Source organism: Monodelphis domestica, chromosome 6 (assembly GCF_027887165.1).
Source record: "Monodelphis domestica isolate mMonDom1 chromosome 6, mMonDom1.pri, whole genome shotgun sequence".
Classification (NCBI taxonomy): domain Eukaryota; kingdom Metazoa; phylum Chordata; class Mammalia; order Didelphimorphia; family Didelphidae; genus Monodelphis; species Monodelphis domestica.
This window is the reverse complement of record NC_077232.1, coordinates 26,990,814-27,008,882: the sequence shown is the minus strand read 5'-3', so window position 1 is coordinate 27,008,882 and position 18,069 is coordinate 26,990,814. Positions and strand designations below refer to the sequence as shown.

Below are 18,069 nucleotides of genomic sequence, written 5' to 3'. Positions count from 1 at the left end.
TCCTTGCAAGTGAGTACTTTTTCTTTTGGCCTTTCTTCATATCTCAAGAATTGAATTCAAGTTCAGCCAATACATTAAGTTTAATAAATGCTTGTTTTCTGGCTGAGACTCTCAAATCTGTCATTCTTTTTCTAGTGCTCTAAAGCCCCTCATTTTATTCTCGCTTACTTCTATATTCTAACAATCTCTGTTCTCATCATTTCTAACCCCGAAATTCCATTTTCTGACTCTTTACTTTTCATGGCAGCTAATATCTTTGGGCAATTGTGAGCTGATATATATTTAAAAAGATTTGATTTATTCTTTACCGTATAATAGAATGATAACCAGAGTAAAATTTCTTTGGGGACAGTATAGACCCTCAGTTTTTGCCTCCCACAACTTGTTCATCAGCCTAGAATCCTTCTGATTATCTACAGAGCTCTGAGTGCATGTTTTGGCATGCCTCATCTTTGGAAGTCATCTTGACTTCAACCCTGCCTCAAGGCAGAATTATGTCAAACAAAGATTTATCTACTTCTAGGGACTGAATGCTCCTGGCTTCTGAAAGACTTTCAGAATCGACTGGGTGGGATTCCTGAGAAAAAGAAAGAAAGTCAAGTTTAAGTTGGGCATTGATTCATTTCTGTCCCAGAGGGAGAATGTGGGAAGTCCATTCATCACACAATACATTTGCATGTGTGACCTTTTTTCAAAATTATTTTCATTTGTAGTCATCAGGACTCCCAAATTTAACTGTCCAATTTTTTCTGGTGCATTCCTAATCTCGTGCCTTTTGCAGTATTAAGATAATATTGAACTCAGTATCTGATTGTTGTTGTTAATCTGATACCTTGTATACAAGGGCCAAGGTAACAGTAGTGGGCCTTGGTTGTAGGCCAGCACAATGGATAATGCAGGAGACAGATGGAAAAAAGAACAACTTATTCCCAATTTATTAAGACTAATAATGTTTTAAGGAGGTGATAAATAAACAGGAAATCCTAAACACTAATGGGTACGAAGCTTTCACCTGCTCTCAAACTAGACTCTCCTGGAAAACCAGCCTATTCTATCACTTCCTAAAACCCCAGATTTCCTTTTCTAAATAACCTATTTCTACTAGCATATGAATAATGTATTGAGCTTCTTGAAAATAATTTCCCAAATTGATAAGTTCAGTGTCAGCCAGCCAGAGTTACCCTGACCAACACTGGGCCTCAGGCCTGGCCCCAATCTGGGTTAAAAGACAAAAAAAGATCTTTTTCTTCTCTTGGGTTGAGCACTGAACACGAAGTCACTTCTCTCTTCCAAAGCTGTTACTCCAAGTATTTCCAAAGATTTTAGAGGAAAAGTCTCCGAGAGGATGTGAAACAGCCTTGTCTGGAAGAAGGCTCGGTTCAAAGGCCCCTCAGAGACCTGCTGCTCAGAATCTTAGAGGTCAGAGTGGCAGTTAACCTCCCCCCCCCCCACCTGAGGATCTGATAGAGTCTCCTGCTTTCCATTCTGACTTCCACTCAACTCATCAAAACTTCTTACTTATTCAATAATATACTTCCTAATAGTAGCCTGTGGTTTTCTTTCTGTTTTTGGTGTTCTTTATTTGGGAATCAGTACCATATTTGTGTCATAAAAAGAGTTTAGTAAGTCTCCTTCTTTGCTTATTTTTTCAAATATTTTGTATATTATTGGGATTAGTTGTTCTTTAAAAGTTTGCTAGAATTCACTTGTGAATCCATCTGGCCCTCAGGATTTATTTGCTTGTTCAATTTCTCTTTCTAATATGGGATTACTTAAGTATTGTATTTCCTCTTTGTGTTAATCTAAGCAATTTTTATTTTTGTAAATATTTGTCACCTAAATTGTCATATTTATTTCCATATAATCTGGTAAAATGAATCTTTATAATTGTCTTAATTTCCTCTTCATTAAAGGTGAGATAACCATTTTCATTTCTGATACTGTTAATCTGATTCTCATCTTAGTTTTTTATATTAGATTAACCAAAACTTTATCCCTTTTATTTGTTTTTGCAGAGAACCAGCTCTTAGTCTTACTTATTAGTCCAATAGTTCTTTTATTTTCAATTTTATGAATTTCTTTGATTTTTAGGATTTCCAATCTGGTCTTTATGTGAAGATTTTTAATTTGTTCTTTTTCTAGTTTTTTGGTTGAATACCCACTTTATGATTTCCTCTTTCTCTTTTTTATTGATAAAAGCATGCAGTGATAGAAAATTTCCCCTGATTATTGCTTTGCCTCTATACCACAAATTTTGATATGTTTTCTCCTCATTGTCATTCTCCTTAAGTCTATCATTATTTCTTCTTTGATCCACACATTTTGAAGAATTAGATTATTTAGTTAACACTTAATTTTTAATTTGCTTCTCCATGAATCCTTACTAAATTTAACTTGTATTGTATTATGATCTGAAAGTTGCATTCATTATTTCTGCTTTTCTGCATTAGTTTGTCATGTTTTTATGTCATAGTAGATGGTCAATCTTTAAATATGTGCCATGTGCTGCTGAAAAGAAGGTATATACCTTTAATCACTATACAGTTTTCTCCAGATATCTGTTAACTGTATTTTTGCTAAAATTTCATTCATTTCACTTACTCATTTCTTATTTATTTTTTGGTTCTATTATCTAGATCTATTAGGGGAAGGTTGAGGGCCCCCACTAGTATAGTTTTAGTGTATACTTTTTCCTTAAGGTCCAATAATTTCTCCTTTAAAATTCTGGATGCTATACCATTTGGTGCATATATGGAGAGTACTGATATTTGTTGTCTATAATGCCTTTTATCAGGCTATAATTACCTTCCTCATCTCTTTTAACAAGTTCTATTCTTACTTTAGCTTTATCATGGGTCACAAATGCTACTCCTATCTTCTTTTTCTCTGATTTTTCTCAGCCCAAAAATTCTACTCCAGTCTCTTATCTTTAATTGATGTGTTTCTACCTACCTCAAATGTGTTTCTTATAAAAAAACCTATGATAGGATTTTGCTTTTTAATACACTCTGCTATCTGCTTCTGTTTTATGGGTGATTTCATCCAATTCACATTCACAGTTATGATTACCATCTGTAAATTGCCCATCATTTTGATTTTCTTTTTTTACTGTGCCCTTTCTCCTTTCACTCTTTCCCTCCACACCAGTGTTTTGCTTTGATTCAGTCCTCCTTTCTCTCTCCTTTATTTTATACCCCTTTCCACCATCTCCATGCTTATTCCCCTTCTACCTCTCTTTAGAGTCTTTTAATCACCTCCCCCAACTTTTCCCTTCTTTATCTTATTTTCTTCCCCACACTCCCCTTTAGTCTCTTTCCTACTTCTTCATAAGGTAAGATAGGACTCTATAAGCCAATGAATTTGGCTGTTTTTTTCCTTTCTGAACTAATTCAAATGAGAGTAAAGTTTAAGTATTATCTGCCCCACATGAATTCTCCTCTCCTTGTAATAATATTCTTCCCTTCCCTTCAACATATGCCTCTTATGTGGTATAATTTACCCCATTCTACTTCTTACTTTTCATTTACTACAATGCTCTTTTTTCCCTCCAAAATTTTTTATATATCATCTTAAATAGCTTAATTCCATACCCTCTTCCTATGTGTATTTCTTCTAACTACTATGATAATGATAATTTTTAAGAGTTACAAATATCATCTTTACATATAGGAATATGATAAATTTGATCTTGTTGAAACCCTTACAATTTTTCTCCTTTTTACCGACCTTTTTATGGTACTCTTGAATTTTGTATTTGGGCATCAAATTTTCTGTTGAATTCTTGTAAATCTTCTATTTTATTAAATGCTTATTCTTTCCCCTGAAAGTATTTAGTTATATTTTATGGGTACGTGATTCTTGGTTGTACACCCATTTTTCTTGACTTCTAGAATAGCATATTCCAAGCCTTTTGGTTCTTCAGTGTGGAAGCTGCTAGATCCTGTGTAATCTTAACTAGGGCTCCATATTATTTGAATTTTTTTTCTTTCTGGTCATTTGAAGTATTTTCTCCTTGACCTGGAAGCTCTTGAAGTTGTCTAGAATATTTTTGGGAGTTGTCATTTGGGGATTTATTGTAGGAGGTGATCTGTGGATTCTTTCAATGTTTATTATGCTCTCTTGTTCAAGTATATTAGGTCAGTTTTCTTGGATAATTTCTTGTACTATGATGTCTGGGATTTTTTTTTTTTGTCATGATTTTCAGGTAGTCGAGTGATCCTCAAATTGTCTCTCTTGGATCTATTTTTCAATTCAGGTATTTTTAAAATGATAACATTCATGTTTTCTCTTATTTTTTCTTTCATTTGATTTAGTTTTATTATTTCTTGATATCATGAAATCATTAGCTTCTATTTCCCAATTTTGGTTTTAAGAACCAATTTTGATCTGTGATCTTTTGATTTTCCTTTTCCAAATAGTCCATTATTCTTTTCATGGTGCTCTTTTCATCTTTCAACTTTTTTGCCTATTCTTCTAATAGATCAATTATGGTTTTTAATCTGCTTATTTCAACATTCAGTTTTTGTGTATCTCTTTCTATTTGATCAATTTTACTTTTTAAGCTGTTATTTTCTTTTTGCATTTCTGTCATTTCTTTTCCCCACTTTCCTTTTCATTTCTCTTCTACCTGTCTTTTTTGGTTATTGAACTTTTTGAGTTATTCCAGAGCTTGCAACCATTTTTTTGCGGAAAGTATGTATGTGTTTTCTTGTTTTGCAACCTTTCCTGTTACTTTTGTTTTTTGTTTTTTTTTCCCCATAGACATTTTTCGAGTCAAAATCTTTTTTGTGTGGCTTTTTGCTAATTTTCCTGCTTGTGGACTGGGAATCTTACAAGTTGCTGGCGATTTCTATCTTAGCTTCTGTCTCACAAGGCTTTGCTTTGGGGCTATCTTTAGTTTACCGTCAGAGGCCCGAGAGCCCAGTGGTATGGAACTCCAAATCTCACGGCTAGGTATAAATCCATAGTGCTTTATTTGTTAGTGTAGCCCATGTTCCAGAATCCTGAGGTTGATCAGATCCTGCTTCTTTTTATGGTACAGTAGGTGTAAGGTGTTTGTCTGCCTGTGCTTTACCTTGTGGCATTTTGCCCCTGGTTGGTTACCCTTTTATTGTGTTAATCCATTTTCTTTGGCTACCTTTCACCTTGTGTTTAGTGGGAGAGATTCTTTGCTCATCCTTCTTTACTTTCTGGCCTTTTAAGCACTTATTAAAGATCAATTTGGATGGATATTCAGAGGAGTCAAGGCATTTCCCTGCTACTATCCTGCCATCTTGCCTCTGCCCTCAATCTTTGTTAGTGATTTCCAGTTATCATCTTAGACATGCTTTTAAAGGTCTATTGATTTTATTTTTCCATGGCTGTCTATAATCTTTCTCCAGATGTGAATTTTATAGGCTGAGAAAGTTTATAAACATAGGGATATCCTTGCCTGCCACTGGCTGGCTCACTTTTAATTCCCTTGGTCTGGGTTTGGTGGGAGTATGTATTGTAAAGGTTGAGGAAGTATCACTTCTGCATGGTTAGAAAGGGAGATCAGAGTGAGAAACTATATGCAAAGAATTTTGAGAAGAGAGTAAAAATAAAGCAAGAAGGAGAAGGCTACCAGCTAGTACATTTTCCTTTTCTTATCCCTCAGTTCCTTTGTCTCCTTGTGCACTCTACCACCCCAGTTAAGAGAAACTGTGCACTCTTTAATCCTTTGACTTGCAAACCCCTAACATTGAAACAAGCATAATTGCCTCTAATAAAATGTGAACCCCTTGAAGTCTGATCTGTTGTAAAATAAATTTTCTAATCTTTACATCTGCCATGATGCCTCCATGTGTAATAAATGTTTAATATTTTTTTCTGTGTTTAGATTGAATCACCTACTACTCATCCAATTTGCTTGTAGTTTGCTCTGTGCAAAATTTAAGTGTCATAAATAATATATATTTATTTTTATTAGTTTTATATATCAGTGTAAGTTACAGTATTTTTTACCTGTTTAATTCAAGAATGAAGGTAAATAACAATTTACATGTATGTCTTTTGAAATAAAGATTCCTTTGTTGTCAAATTTGGTTACAAAATGATTTTTTTTGGTAAGAAATAGAATCCCAAGAATGAAGAAGGATTCTCTTATTATTTCCTCCTTTCAATCTTCTTATCTGTTATGACCAATCTCCTCTGCTGTATTAAGCCCTTTTTACTTATCTTTATCTGGTGTAATTCTTGTCATCTTTCCATTCACTCCATCTTTCTCCCCTCTCTTTTACTGAAAGAACTAGAAGTCTTCCTCTAGTTCTCTAAAAAGATCTTGAGTTTACCAAGGTAACTTCTTGGCTTCTTCTATGTTCTCTCAGTCTATGAAAAAAATTTAATTAACCATCATAAACTTTCAATTTTTTTATTCCATTAAAATTTTTGTCATGAAATGTTAAATGTTTTTGAATTTTCAGTCAAACTCTTACCCAATTTCCCTTGTCTCTTCAGTTTTTGTATTGGAGAGTACAGGAAAAATACCACTTAAAATACACAAGGTAAGGTAAAAAGATTTTAAATAATGATGATACCACACATTTCTAGTATTTACTGACATTTAAGTTCAATACAGAAGTTGTGCATACTTCATTTGACATTTGAACTGTAACCAATCCCCATAATATATATACGATTTCAACCCAGAATGGGTTGTAATTGTATATAATTTTATTGTATATATTGTATATACATATATACAATATATATATAGTATGTATAATTATTAATACTAATTGGCACCTATCTGCATTCACAACATATACATTGTTTTTTTTTCTATATCTTTTTTTTTTGAAATCATTTTTTGGGGTAGCTAACTTGGATTTCTATTTTTTATTGTTACATTTTCTTATGTTGCTTTCTAAGAGTTTGAACCAATTTAGAACTCTGACATCAGTGAATGTGTGGCTGTTTAAAGAAAAATCCTTCCACCTTAGAATCAATACTAAGCATTGATTCTAAGGCAGAATAGTAGTAAGAGATAAGCAATGGTGGTTAAGTAGGATCACACAACTAGGAAGTATCTGAAATCAAATTTCAATTCATGGCCTCCTGTGACCAAGGCTGGCTCTCAATCCACAGAGCAGCCTCACTCTCTTCTGTATTTTTCATTAAATTCTTTGTGTGGTCCAAAAGGGAAACCATTTTCATAAACATTCCCTGTGTTTTTTGAACAGAGTCCAAGTGCCCTAACATTCTGAATTAAAAAGAGGGAAGACTATTGCCTCTAGAGTTAGAGAAGTTGAGTCAGAATCCTCACTGATAAGCTTACTATTTGTGTGACCTTAGGTCAGTTACCTATGTTACTCTCCTTAGATCTCAGTTTCCTTAGCAGTAAAATGAGACATGTGGACTCAGTGGTCTCTGTAATCCCTTCTGGCACTAGATTGATGATATTATAATCCAGGCAGTTGCACTTCTATATATCTCAAAGCTAATCTTTCTAATATTCTGTTCTAATCTCTAACATCTTATTTATCTTTCTGTTTGGCACATCATATTTCTTTAGTAGATCACTTAAGTCTCACACTAATGATGCTTTTCTCTTTCAGTCCTTTTGCAGTTCAATTGCTGTATCATTGGATATCCATGTATTTATTCAGTTTCTCATGGTGGAAAGACTGTTGGACCTGGAGTCAAGAGATGCTTGGATTTCAATTGTATCTGAGGCTCAGTATATTCACAGGTCTCATTCTTGGGATTCATGCCATGAATGCTGAGTGATTAATGAATCAAATAGCACTTAGGAATGAGTTACATGTGAAGTAAGTATTGAGTTACTTCTCATAACTCATAAGGTTCTTGGCGGGAATAAAAAAAATTAATGCAAGTAAGGCATTTTGCAGACCTAAAAAAAAGACAGCCTTTATGATATTTTTATTATTATTTATATGCTTTTCATTTTCAGTGGTCTCTTTATTTTTTATCCCTATCACTGTCTCCTTAAATGTAACAAAATACCTGTTCTTCTCTTTTTAGTATTTCCTATTTCAAATTAAAATTTTATACGATATAATTATCTTTTAATTTATAGAATTAGGACCAATATCATAAATTTTAGGTCACCCTTTTCATTTAACATTTTAAAGCATCTGAGTTACAGAAAGTTAAAAAAAACCACTTGGTCTATATATTATCTTCCCCATTCAAATAGGAATTCCTTAAGATTAGAGAATGTGCTCCGATCTTTTCTAGTCACAGAATTTATCATAGAGATTTTCACATAGTAAGCACTTAATAAGTATGTTTTCATTCATCTATTCATCCATTACCATCATCTCTTCATTCATGAATCCCTATATCTATCCATACATTTGTTAATACATGCATTCATGCATCTGTGCATCAGCTCATCAGTCTATGCATCCATGAATCCATTTGTTTTACTTCCCATAGGATACTTGCCCTTACTAATGATGCTGACCTCATCTTCCTTTGTTTTATTTCAGGTCTATCAAGCTTCTTTAGAGTTGTGATGACCTAATTGGATTCCATGGCTATTACCAACAATGTGACTCAGTTAATTTTTATGGGGCTCTTCCAAGATCGAGAAGCACAGAGAGTTTCATTTATTGTTTTTCTTCCCATGTACATGGCCACAATGTTGGGCAATGGCCTCATCATCTTGACTGTTAACACGAGCAAGAGTCTGAGCTCCCCCATGTACTTCTTCCTCAGCCACCTCTCCTTAGTAGAGATTTGTTACTCCTCTACTATTGTTCCTAAATTTATTTCTGGCTTATTGACTGAGAATAAAACCATCTCATTGGATGGCTGCATGACCCAGATCTTTTTTTTCCATTTCTTTGGAGTTGCTGAGATCCTCCTTCTCACAGTGATGGCCTATGACCGGTATGTGGCCATCTGCAAACCCCTGCATTACATGACCATTATGAACCGTCCTGTGTGCCATATGCTGGTGTTTAGCTCCTGGGTAGGAGGTATGTTCCACTCTATTATTCAGATTCTCAGCACTGTCCAATTGCCCTTCTGTGGTCCTCATGTGATTGATCACTATTTCTGTGACCTCCATCCCTTGTTCAAGCTTGCCTGTACTGATACTTTTGTGGAAGGAATTATTGTGCTTGCCAATAGTGGTTTATTCTCTGTGATTTCCTTTCTCTTCTTGATTTCTTCTTATGTTGTTATCCTGGTTCACTTGAGAAACCAGTCAGCAGAGGGGAGGCGCAAGGCTCTCTCCACCTGTGCCTCCCACATCACTGTTGTTCTCTTATTCTTTGGTCCTGCCATCTTTCTCTACTTGAGGCCCTCTTCTACTTTTACTGAAGACAAACTTGTGTCTGTATTCTATACAGTGGTTACGCCAATGTTGAACCCCATCATCTATACCTTGAGAAATGCAGAAGTGAAGAATGCTATGAGGAGGTTGTGGGTCAAGAATGTGAACTTGGGAGGGGATTGAAAATGAGCATGTGAAGACAGTGTATTGTGACTTTGTGGGTATTGGGTCTTTATATTGTATTTGATTCATGTTTGGATACAGGAAAATCCCCATTAAACATGAGAGAGGGAGAATTAGACTATATAATCGTATGATTGTAGTGCGCTGAGGATTGATATGGTCCAGTGGTAAGAATCTTTAGATTTTTCTTTAGAATCAAAATATCTAGGGTAGGGTCCTAACATTGCCTCTGTCTATTGGTCCCTGGTTCTTGAATGTTTGATAGCAGAATTCAGCATATCAAAGGATCATTGGAGCCACCTTTCGTTTCAATTCCCAAACAGCCCGGCCTCAGATACACTTGGGCTGCCAGTATTTTCAAGTTCTTCATAGTAAGGTGTTCCCAATTCCTTAATCTTGATTTAATGATAGTTTACACAATGCTTATCTTGGGAGAAACACCTTTCAAAGTAAAGATAATTTGTTTTTGAAATAGAAAGAATTTAGGGTGAAATTGTCCCCCCAAACTACATGGCCTCCTAACTCTGAGCTCTCAGTCTCACTGTTTGAGGGCAGTTTTTGCATTTCAGGAGGTGCAAATGATTTGTGCATCTGCATTTTAGATGCACAATTTATTTTAGATTTATAGGTGTGCTGGCTTAAGCTGAGCAAAATGTACAACATCTATGTCTAGAATAGCATGTCTCAGAGATACAGTGATATCAATTGGACTCAGAATTCCTTTCATAATTTCTAAATTAAAACAAACTTCATGTTCTTGTTTGCCAGAACAAGTGACCTTCCTCACACAGGTGAATGAAGAAGAAATATTTTTAAAAAGTGCATGTATCACTGCCCTTAGATCTTTCTTTTTCATAATTAACCTGCAAATAGTTCCAACCATTACTGTTCTTTTTATTGCTACTCTGAGTGAAAGTAAATGATCTATTCCATTATGAATCTATGCATGTCATCAAATAGTGTGGTGCTTCATGTCCCTTCACTCTCTTTGTCAATACCCATTTAACAAATGACGACTCCCAAGGAAACTTCTTGGGGAAAGGAAATCTTAAACCAATCTATTCTCTTGCCAATTATTCATGGTCTGATCTTCTTCTAGAATGAATCTCTTACATCTACAGATCATTTTACAATGGTTACATTTATCTGTTTCCCTTAGTAATACTAATAAAACTGCCATAGGTCATGCTTTAGTGTTTGCAAGGGGCTTTTGGATCCCACCTCAGACACTTACTAGTTGCGTGTCTTGAGGAAGCACATTAGCATTTCTTAGCTTAAGTTTCTTCTGAAAGCAACAATAATGAGAGTATCAAGTCACCATGTTGTGAGAATCAAGTGAGATTTTATATATGTTACATATATTTATATACAGGCACTTTTCAAGTACTAGATCAATTTTTCTTCTTGTTCTTGTTGTTCTCTTCTTCCTCCTCCTTCTACTCTGTCTGCTTTTTCTTTTTATCCTTCTTTCTTTCCTCTTTGTAATTCAATGTAATGCAGTTAAACTAGTATGGGCCCACCCCACATTTTCACAGGATGGATTTAGTGTAAGAGTTCAGTAGGGGCATACATTAGGGGATTGTAGGTTGGTAAAAAGGATAGGACTTTAAAACTGGTTACAGGGAATGAGGTAGAGAAATTGAAGATGACCTTTGTTTTTGAGCCTCTGTCTGAGAAGATTGTTATAGAGAAGTTAGGAATAGAGAAGAGTTGGAGAGAAAGATAATGAATTGTATTTTGGTCCAGGTCATCCAAATGGTTCTGAATAAAGCTACCATTTAGCCAATATCTCTACTACTTTTCCACAAGCATGTCTATGAAGATATTTTTAAATGCTTTGATGAAATCTAGGTGTCCTTTCTACAACATCCTCTGGATTTAGGTTAGTCTAGTCATTTAGTGAGAAAAAGGAAAAGAAATCTATATGGCATGGCTTGCTCCTGTCATAGTTATGGTGGCATTTAGCACCCACTCCTTCATTTTCTAAATGCTTTCAGAAAACCTGCCCTTAATCCTGTATTTGAGAATTCTTCTAGAAATAAAAGTCAAATTCACTGGTTTTCTGATTCCATTCCAATTGCTTTTGAGAAAAATTGGAACATTTGTCTTTCTGTAGTTCCATGGCTCCTTTCCCATTTTGGAAGTAACAGTAACAGCAGCAAGAATAGTACATGTAGAAGTCAGCTAGGTGGCACAGTAGACTGAGTCAGACCTAGAGACAGTAGTTCTTAGGTTCAAATGTAGCCTCATTTCCTGGCTATGTATCTCTAGGCAAATTACTTAATCTCTGCGTAGCCCTTACTATTCTTCTTCAAGGGTATAAAAATACAATAATACATGAAATTAATATAAAAGTTTTCCACAACACAGCACCTAGCACATTGTATGTGCTAATTAATACTTATTGTCAGACTCATGACTGATTTTACATACATGATCTCAGCAATCATACTTTCCACATCTTAAATACCAGGAAGCCCCTCTCCTTCCCTCATTGCTGCTAACGTCTTCCTCTTTCAGTTTCCCTTCCATGTATTCTGTATGGATCTTGTACGTTTAAGCACATGATGTTACCCCTGTTAGGATGTAACCTCTTAGATGGTAGAGGTTCCTTTTGTCTATTCTGGAATTCTCAGAATTTAGCACAGGGTTTGGCACATAGGAAACATTTAAATGCTTATTGATGGTTTGGATCATATAGCATCTCTAATGGAGATCGGTGTAAGTCTCCACTTGCCTTTGTCCTGAGATGAAACATTAATATTAGCAGAGTGTCTGTCCACTTTGATCACATTGGATTGTTGCACCTATCTTGCATAGAAGATCACTACCTATCAAGTTAGAAGGACATTCAAGAATCAAGAGAAAAGTGTGATCAATGGTGAGAGGACCAAGTTTTACCATTTTTTAATTTTAATTTTATGAAACCTTTGAGTTTCTTCTGTGGCTCCTTTGACTTGTACAGACCCCAAGATGAAACTGTTCTCTGGTGATGTTTTGAGAACTGATCTTGTGGCACCAGTATCTCTCAAAGCTCTGTATATCTCATTTCCTACTGTTATCATTACTTGTGGCTCCCAATTTTCTGTATCTTGATTGACTTGAACCATAGGTGCTTGTAACACAGTTTTTATCATGTCCCATTCTTGGTTTGAATTGGATGATGTTTGTTCTAGCTCTGGACTATCAGGTTTCAATGTGTTTTGAGTTTGCAATGGGTTCCTTTCTCCATTTGTGCTGGTTGGTACTTCGATGTTGTTATTATAACTGTTTCCTTCATTGAGTTGCAAAATGTTGTTTGATTCAGATTTCTCTGTATATGTATTGTTAGTAATTATGTTAAGATCTTGTGTGTGATTTGTTTGTGACCATGGTAAAGGTAAACATTCTTCTGCTTCCCTGAACATGCTTTGCAGAAGCTGTACAAAGTCAAACCCAGGGAAAGCTTGCATTTGAGGAATGCATATATCTGTGATGGCAATGCATGATTGATTTAAGCTTCCCTTCCCTTAGGTCCTTCTGGTACAGATGTTGTGTAGATTATAGAGAGTCAGGGATTGTGAAGGTAACATTTTGATCTAGTTTGAATGTACAGGCAACAAAGTTTTGGTATTGCTTGACTTTGTGTCTATTTCCCTTGCTTGCTCTGTTTCCTTTCTTTTCCTTGCTTTCTCTTGTTTGTACATTCTTTTGGATTAATTCCTCAGTTTGATTGATAGTTAAGCAAGTGGAGTTACTTTCAGTTGGAGACTTCTCTCAAAGATCAGAAGCTTGGAGTTGTAGCATTGTTTAAATAGAATTGTTCTCTGGAGATGGTTTGGGGTAAAACTCTTTGACTTCTGGAGTGAGGTTTGAATGTATTGATATGTCAAAGGCATTGTCTTCCCCCATAAAAATCTCTACCATTTCTCCAGGAGATCTTGTTTCTCTGCTTAACTCTATATTTCTTTCCTTTCCAAGGGTCACTTTTAAAGTCTGATTTTCAGTTTATTTTTCCTGGCAGTTGCAGTTTGTATGAGAAACTGCTCAGAACACTCAGTTAAGTTTGTTTCTTGAACTAATGTAGTTTCTGGTACTCTATATTTTGCAATTTCCCTATCATTGTTAATCAAAACTGTTGCTATATTTGATGTTGTCTGTTGTAAGAACATTTTTGTATTTTTCTTGTGTTTTAGAATCTTTTGCTTCTATCCTATATACCTTATATTTGATTTCTGTTACATTCCTTAAAATCTGCTGTTCTTCCTCTATTTGCTCTTCAGTTTTAGTTTGTCCTTCATCATCCACATCGTCTATTTCCAAGCCCCAAACATTTATATGTTGTTTCCCATGTTTAGATTTAGTCTTGCACCCCTTAAATTTTCTTTTGTGTGCAAAGGCTGGAACCTGGCTTCATAATTCTGCATTATGTCCTGCAACCATGCTCAAATAACATGGCTTTGCTCCCTGGGCTATAGCTTCTTGCATGCTCTTTAGATCTGGCCATTGTCTATATATTTTACAATTGTGATCACAGGACCTGCTTGACTTGTTTGAATTGTTAATGTTTTTCGTGTTGTAGTTATTATAGTTCCTGTTTCTGTTGTTGTTTGGTTTCAAGTTTAATTGAGTCTTATAGTGGCAGAATTTGACAATATGTCTGAATTTTCCACATAGGAGACATCTTTTATTAGTGTTGTTATAGTAGTATGAGTTTCTTGGTTGTCTAGGCTGTTAATTTTTATATCTAGGTCTAAAGACTTGGAGAATAGCTAATGATTTCACTTTCTCGATTTCCCTAATTTTTTTTTGTTTTCCTTTGCATCCTTTAATTGATGCTTTAAATCTTTGATGATCTGGTCTTTTTCTTTTAGAGTCTATTTGGAGTCAATGATTTCTTGGGATCCTTCATGAACATAAGATGCAGTTTTATGAAGGTACTCAGTGTTGAGATTTTACCAACCTGGACAATGTAATTTGAAATATGTCCTGATAGGTAGGGAACTGCCTTTAATGAATTGCTTCCTGATGTCCTGGAGGTTATTTTCTGACCAGTTCTGAAACCCCAGTAAAGTTTCCCCATTTTCTAGCAACTGATCAAGGAATGCAGAAGGATGGTCTGTTTTTTCTTCCTTTATGTTTTCAAATTCCCTCCATGAGTCAGGATTCTTGGTGAAAACTTTCATAGTCTCCACCAAGTTCTCTCTAGCCTTTCTTAAATGAACTAAATTTGAATGGTTGTAAAGTTCCAGGTCCTCAAAATGCTCTGGCTGTGATATGAGATTAGGGTTACTTCTAGTCTCTTGAGTGAATTTTACTTTTTCTGCTGGAGTAAACATCTCCAAAAGAAGAATTTCAATGTCCAAGAATGTCAGATCAAAAATTTTGATCAAATGTTTGAATTCTCTTATGACCTTCAAAGGGCTCAGGAAAAATCAGGTGTCCTTTTTTTCAGATTTTCTAGATCTGAGGGAGAGAAAGGTTTATGGGTCTTTGAATGAACGATGCCAGAATCTGGTTGTATTAAGGCCTGATTGTATATGGGTAGGATAGATACTGGATTCTCTATCTCCTCTTTAGCTATTTGCACTTCTGCCTTTATCTCTTTTACAGTTTGTGTTGCCATGTCTAGTGTTTGTTCCTCCTTGTGATTTTTCATTCTCTATTTTTTTTCTAATTGAGTTATCTTTTATTTTAGTGTCAGGTTCTGTACCTTATTATCTTCCTTTTGCCCAAGTATTTTCTTGATTAGATTCTTTAGACAGTAATAGAACTATTGGAAAGGTAATATGGCTGCAAAAATTATAGGCAAAAATGAAAAGACTTGTTCCAGTTCTATTTTTTAGTCATTTATATGAGTCATAAATGGCTATGATTCCTAATATGTATTGTGGAATCTCTTATACCCATATGCCATACAGAATTGATCAAAATTTATATATCAAAAGATGCTGCTGAATATGGCAAACAGCATTGTTATTATAGACTTTTCCAGTGTTTTGTATATCCCTGTCTGATTTTGTACTATCCGTGTTGCTTTCCCTTTAAATTTTCTTCTCTGAGATGTTTGGACCTCTTAGGCTACCATAGTGAGTGGAAAAACAAAATGTCTACCTCCTGCTTCTCCCCTGAGCAATGTTTAATTCTTGAAAAATAAATTTCTATTATCTTATAGCAGGTTTCCTCCTAAAATTCGCTCAGCGAACTGCAAGTTTTGGGGGACTCACTCCTTGGATTGATGTGTGGAGTGATGGAGAAATGAGGATTGAAGGCAGTGAGGAAAGAGCTGATGAAAATGGCTTCCCTCACTACTCCCTCCCAGAATCCCTGAATTACTTGAAGGAGACACAATGGAAATCTCCCCTTGTTGAAGGCCTGTCCCCTTGTGGCCATGCTGGCAGGGAAGTCTCCTCTACAAGGAGAGGAATGTGGGACCTTAATCCAGATATGCACTGTTTTGGAGAGCTCAAAAGCCTCCCTGTCCTGTCTTCCTGAAAGCTCCCAACTAAATGGAGTCTGCCAATGGGCTTACTCTCTAGATGTAAATAAATGAGATTGAATTCACTATCTGACTGCTTATTTGATTTAATTGTTGATTGGGGCAAAAGGTAAAGATTAGAGGGATTAGAGGGGTTGCCCTAAATCTCTTTCTAAATAAATCTAATTACTGAAGTACAAGGTTTTCTCATAGGCAGGGGAGAGGTATAAAAGGGGAGAGCACTGCTTATCAATTTGAGTTCAGTAACTCAATAGTTCATGGAATGTCTTCAGAGTAATTAAGTTTTCTTGACAGGAACCAGCAATGTTTTAAACAGGAACCCATGATGTTAAGATTTCTATCAATGTCAGAAATCTCCACAGGTGACTTGAAAATGGCCCAGAGAAAAAAAGCTCCTCCTTCCACGCCCTTTTGTGTCTCCTCCCTCAAGACCCTGCTCCTCAGGAGAATTTCCCAGAATTCCTTGTTCAGTTCCCAACTGTCTTTCTTGGCCTCATGCATTGTAGAGCTCTCAACTTCCATTCCCCACACCCTCCAATGGTTCTTTTCTCTTACTCCCCATCATCACAATAGTATTTATTTTAAGACAGAAGACAAGAATTAAAAAACAAATAGAATAGTAGATCAGTAGAACAGGATAGACATACAACAAACAGAAAGAAAAGATTAAAGTAATCTTGCATTCGACAAAAGTAAAGATTCTAGATTTTAGGGTAAGAATTCAGTATTTGAGAACTAGATATAAATAAATATCTTAAACAATTTACCTAGATAATTTCAACATGGATCTATGACCTAGGCTTAAATGGAAATATAAGCAAATGAGAAGAATAAGGAACTTATTAACTATCAGATTTAGGGATAGAAGAGTAACTTATGAATAAACAAGAGATAAAAAACATCATGAGAAGTAAAATGGATAATTTTGATTACATTAAACTGAAAAGTTTTTGTGCAAGTAAAAGCAGTATAGCCAATTTAATAGTTTCTCAGAAAGAGGTCTCCTATCTAAAACATATAGAGAAATTTATTAAAGTTATAAGAATATGAGTCATTCCTCAATTGAGAAATGGTCAAAGGATATGAATTGATAGTTTTTGGAGGAAGGAATAAAAATGCTACATAAACATATGAAAAATGCTTAAATCATTATTAATGTGAGAAATGGCAATCAAAAAAATCTGAGATATCATCTCACACATAACATTAGCTAAAGTGATAAAAGGACAAAATGAGATATGTTGCTGGGGATATGGAAAAAAGACACACTAATACACTATTGGTGGAACTATGAACTGATCCAACCATTTTGAAGGGTAACCTGGAGTTATGCCTTGTTAAATTTAATTGGTTGGACTTGATATGTTAATTTGTGGTTGCCAAGGATTTAATTTCTAAATCCCAAAATGAATTACTAAAGTACAATGGAATTTATGGTAGTTTATTTATAATAGAGGGAAGATATTAAGGAATGAAAGAGAGAGAGAGAGAGAGAAAACTCTGGCTTCCTCTGAGCCAGGTAGAAATTCTAAGGCCCTAATCAGGGAAAAGGAGACTCAAGATGATGGTCCTTTCTTGGAGGTTCACACCTCCAGAAAGGGCAAGGAACTAAGTCAGCCTTTACAATCACCACGGTGACCCTCTAAAAGGAAAGCAGTCTGATGTCTCCTGCATGAGCTCCTCCAGGGGTCCAGTTCCACAGCCAAGTGTCCTCACTCCAAGTCTGAGTGCCTGTCTTCCAGTCTCTCCTAAAGTGTCTGTCTTCCAGTTCAGCACTGAGTGACTGATCCTTTGATCTATCTCCTTGTTTATTTCAGTTTCCTCTATTTAAAGACCTTTTTCTCTTGTGTCACCTCCCTTAAATTTTATGTCTACCAATTACATCAGACACTCCTCTAAAGGATTGCCCACTCAATGTATGAAATGGGTGTTATCACATTTTGTAGTTAGGTTAACACCTTTTTGTAGTTAAAATGGGTAGATCTGCTTTAAATACTTTATTAACACTTTTGCGGATTAAAATCTAAAAATAGATAGGGAATTACAATTTAATCTACACAATAAAGGAAGAAGTAAGTACCTTCATTGTTACAATCAGGAGATAGTTAAATCCAATCTTCACAATTCCCCCTGGTGATCATTG

General features: G+C 35.3%; 1 protein-coding gene across 2 annotated transcripts; it reads left to right on the top strand.

Moving 5' to 3' along the window:
* The first annotated feature begins 1,458 nt into the window (after positions 1–1,458).
* LOC100017853 (olfactory receptor 4B1) lies at positions 1,459–16,091 on the top strand. Of its 2 annotated transcripts, XM_007497447.2 has the most exons (4): positions 1,459–1,622; positions 7,578–7,790; positions 8,475–8,966; positions 15,603–16,086. In XM_007497447.2, exons 3-4 carry the CDS (start codon positions 8,519–8,521, stop codon positions 15,920–15,922), a joined length of 768 nt encoding a protein of 255 aa, XP_007497509.1. In that variant the 5' UTR covers positions 1,459–1,622; positions 7,578–7,790; positions 8,475–8,518; the 3' UTR covers positions 15,923–16,086. The 2 variants fall into 2 exon arrangements, with proteins under 2 accessions (XP_007497509.1, XP_056657734.1); XM_056801756.1 differs by having other exon boundaries at positions 8,475–16,091.
* The last annotated feature ends 1,978 nt before the right edge of the window (positions 16,092–18,069 follow it).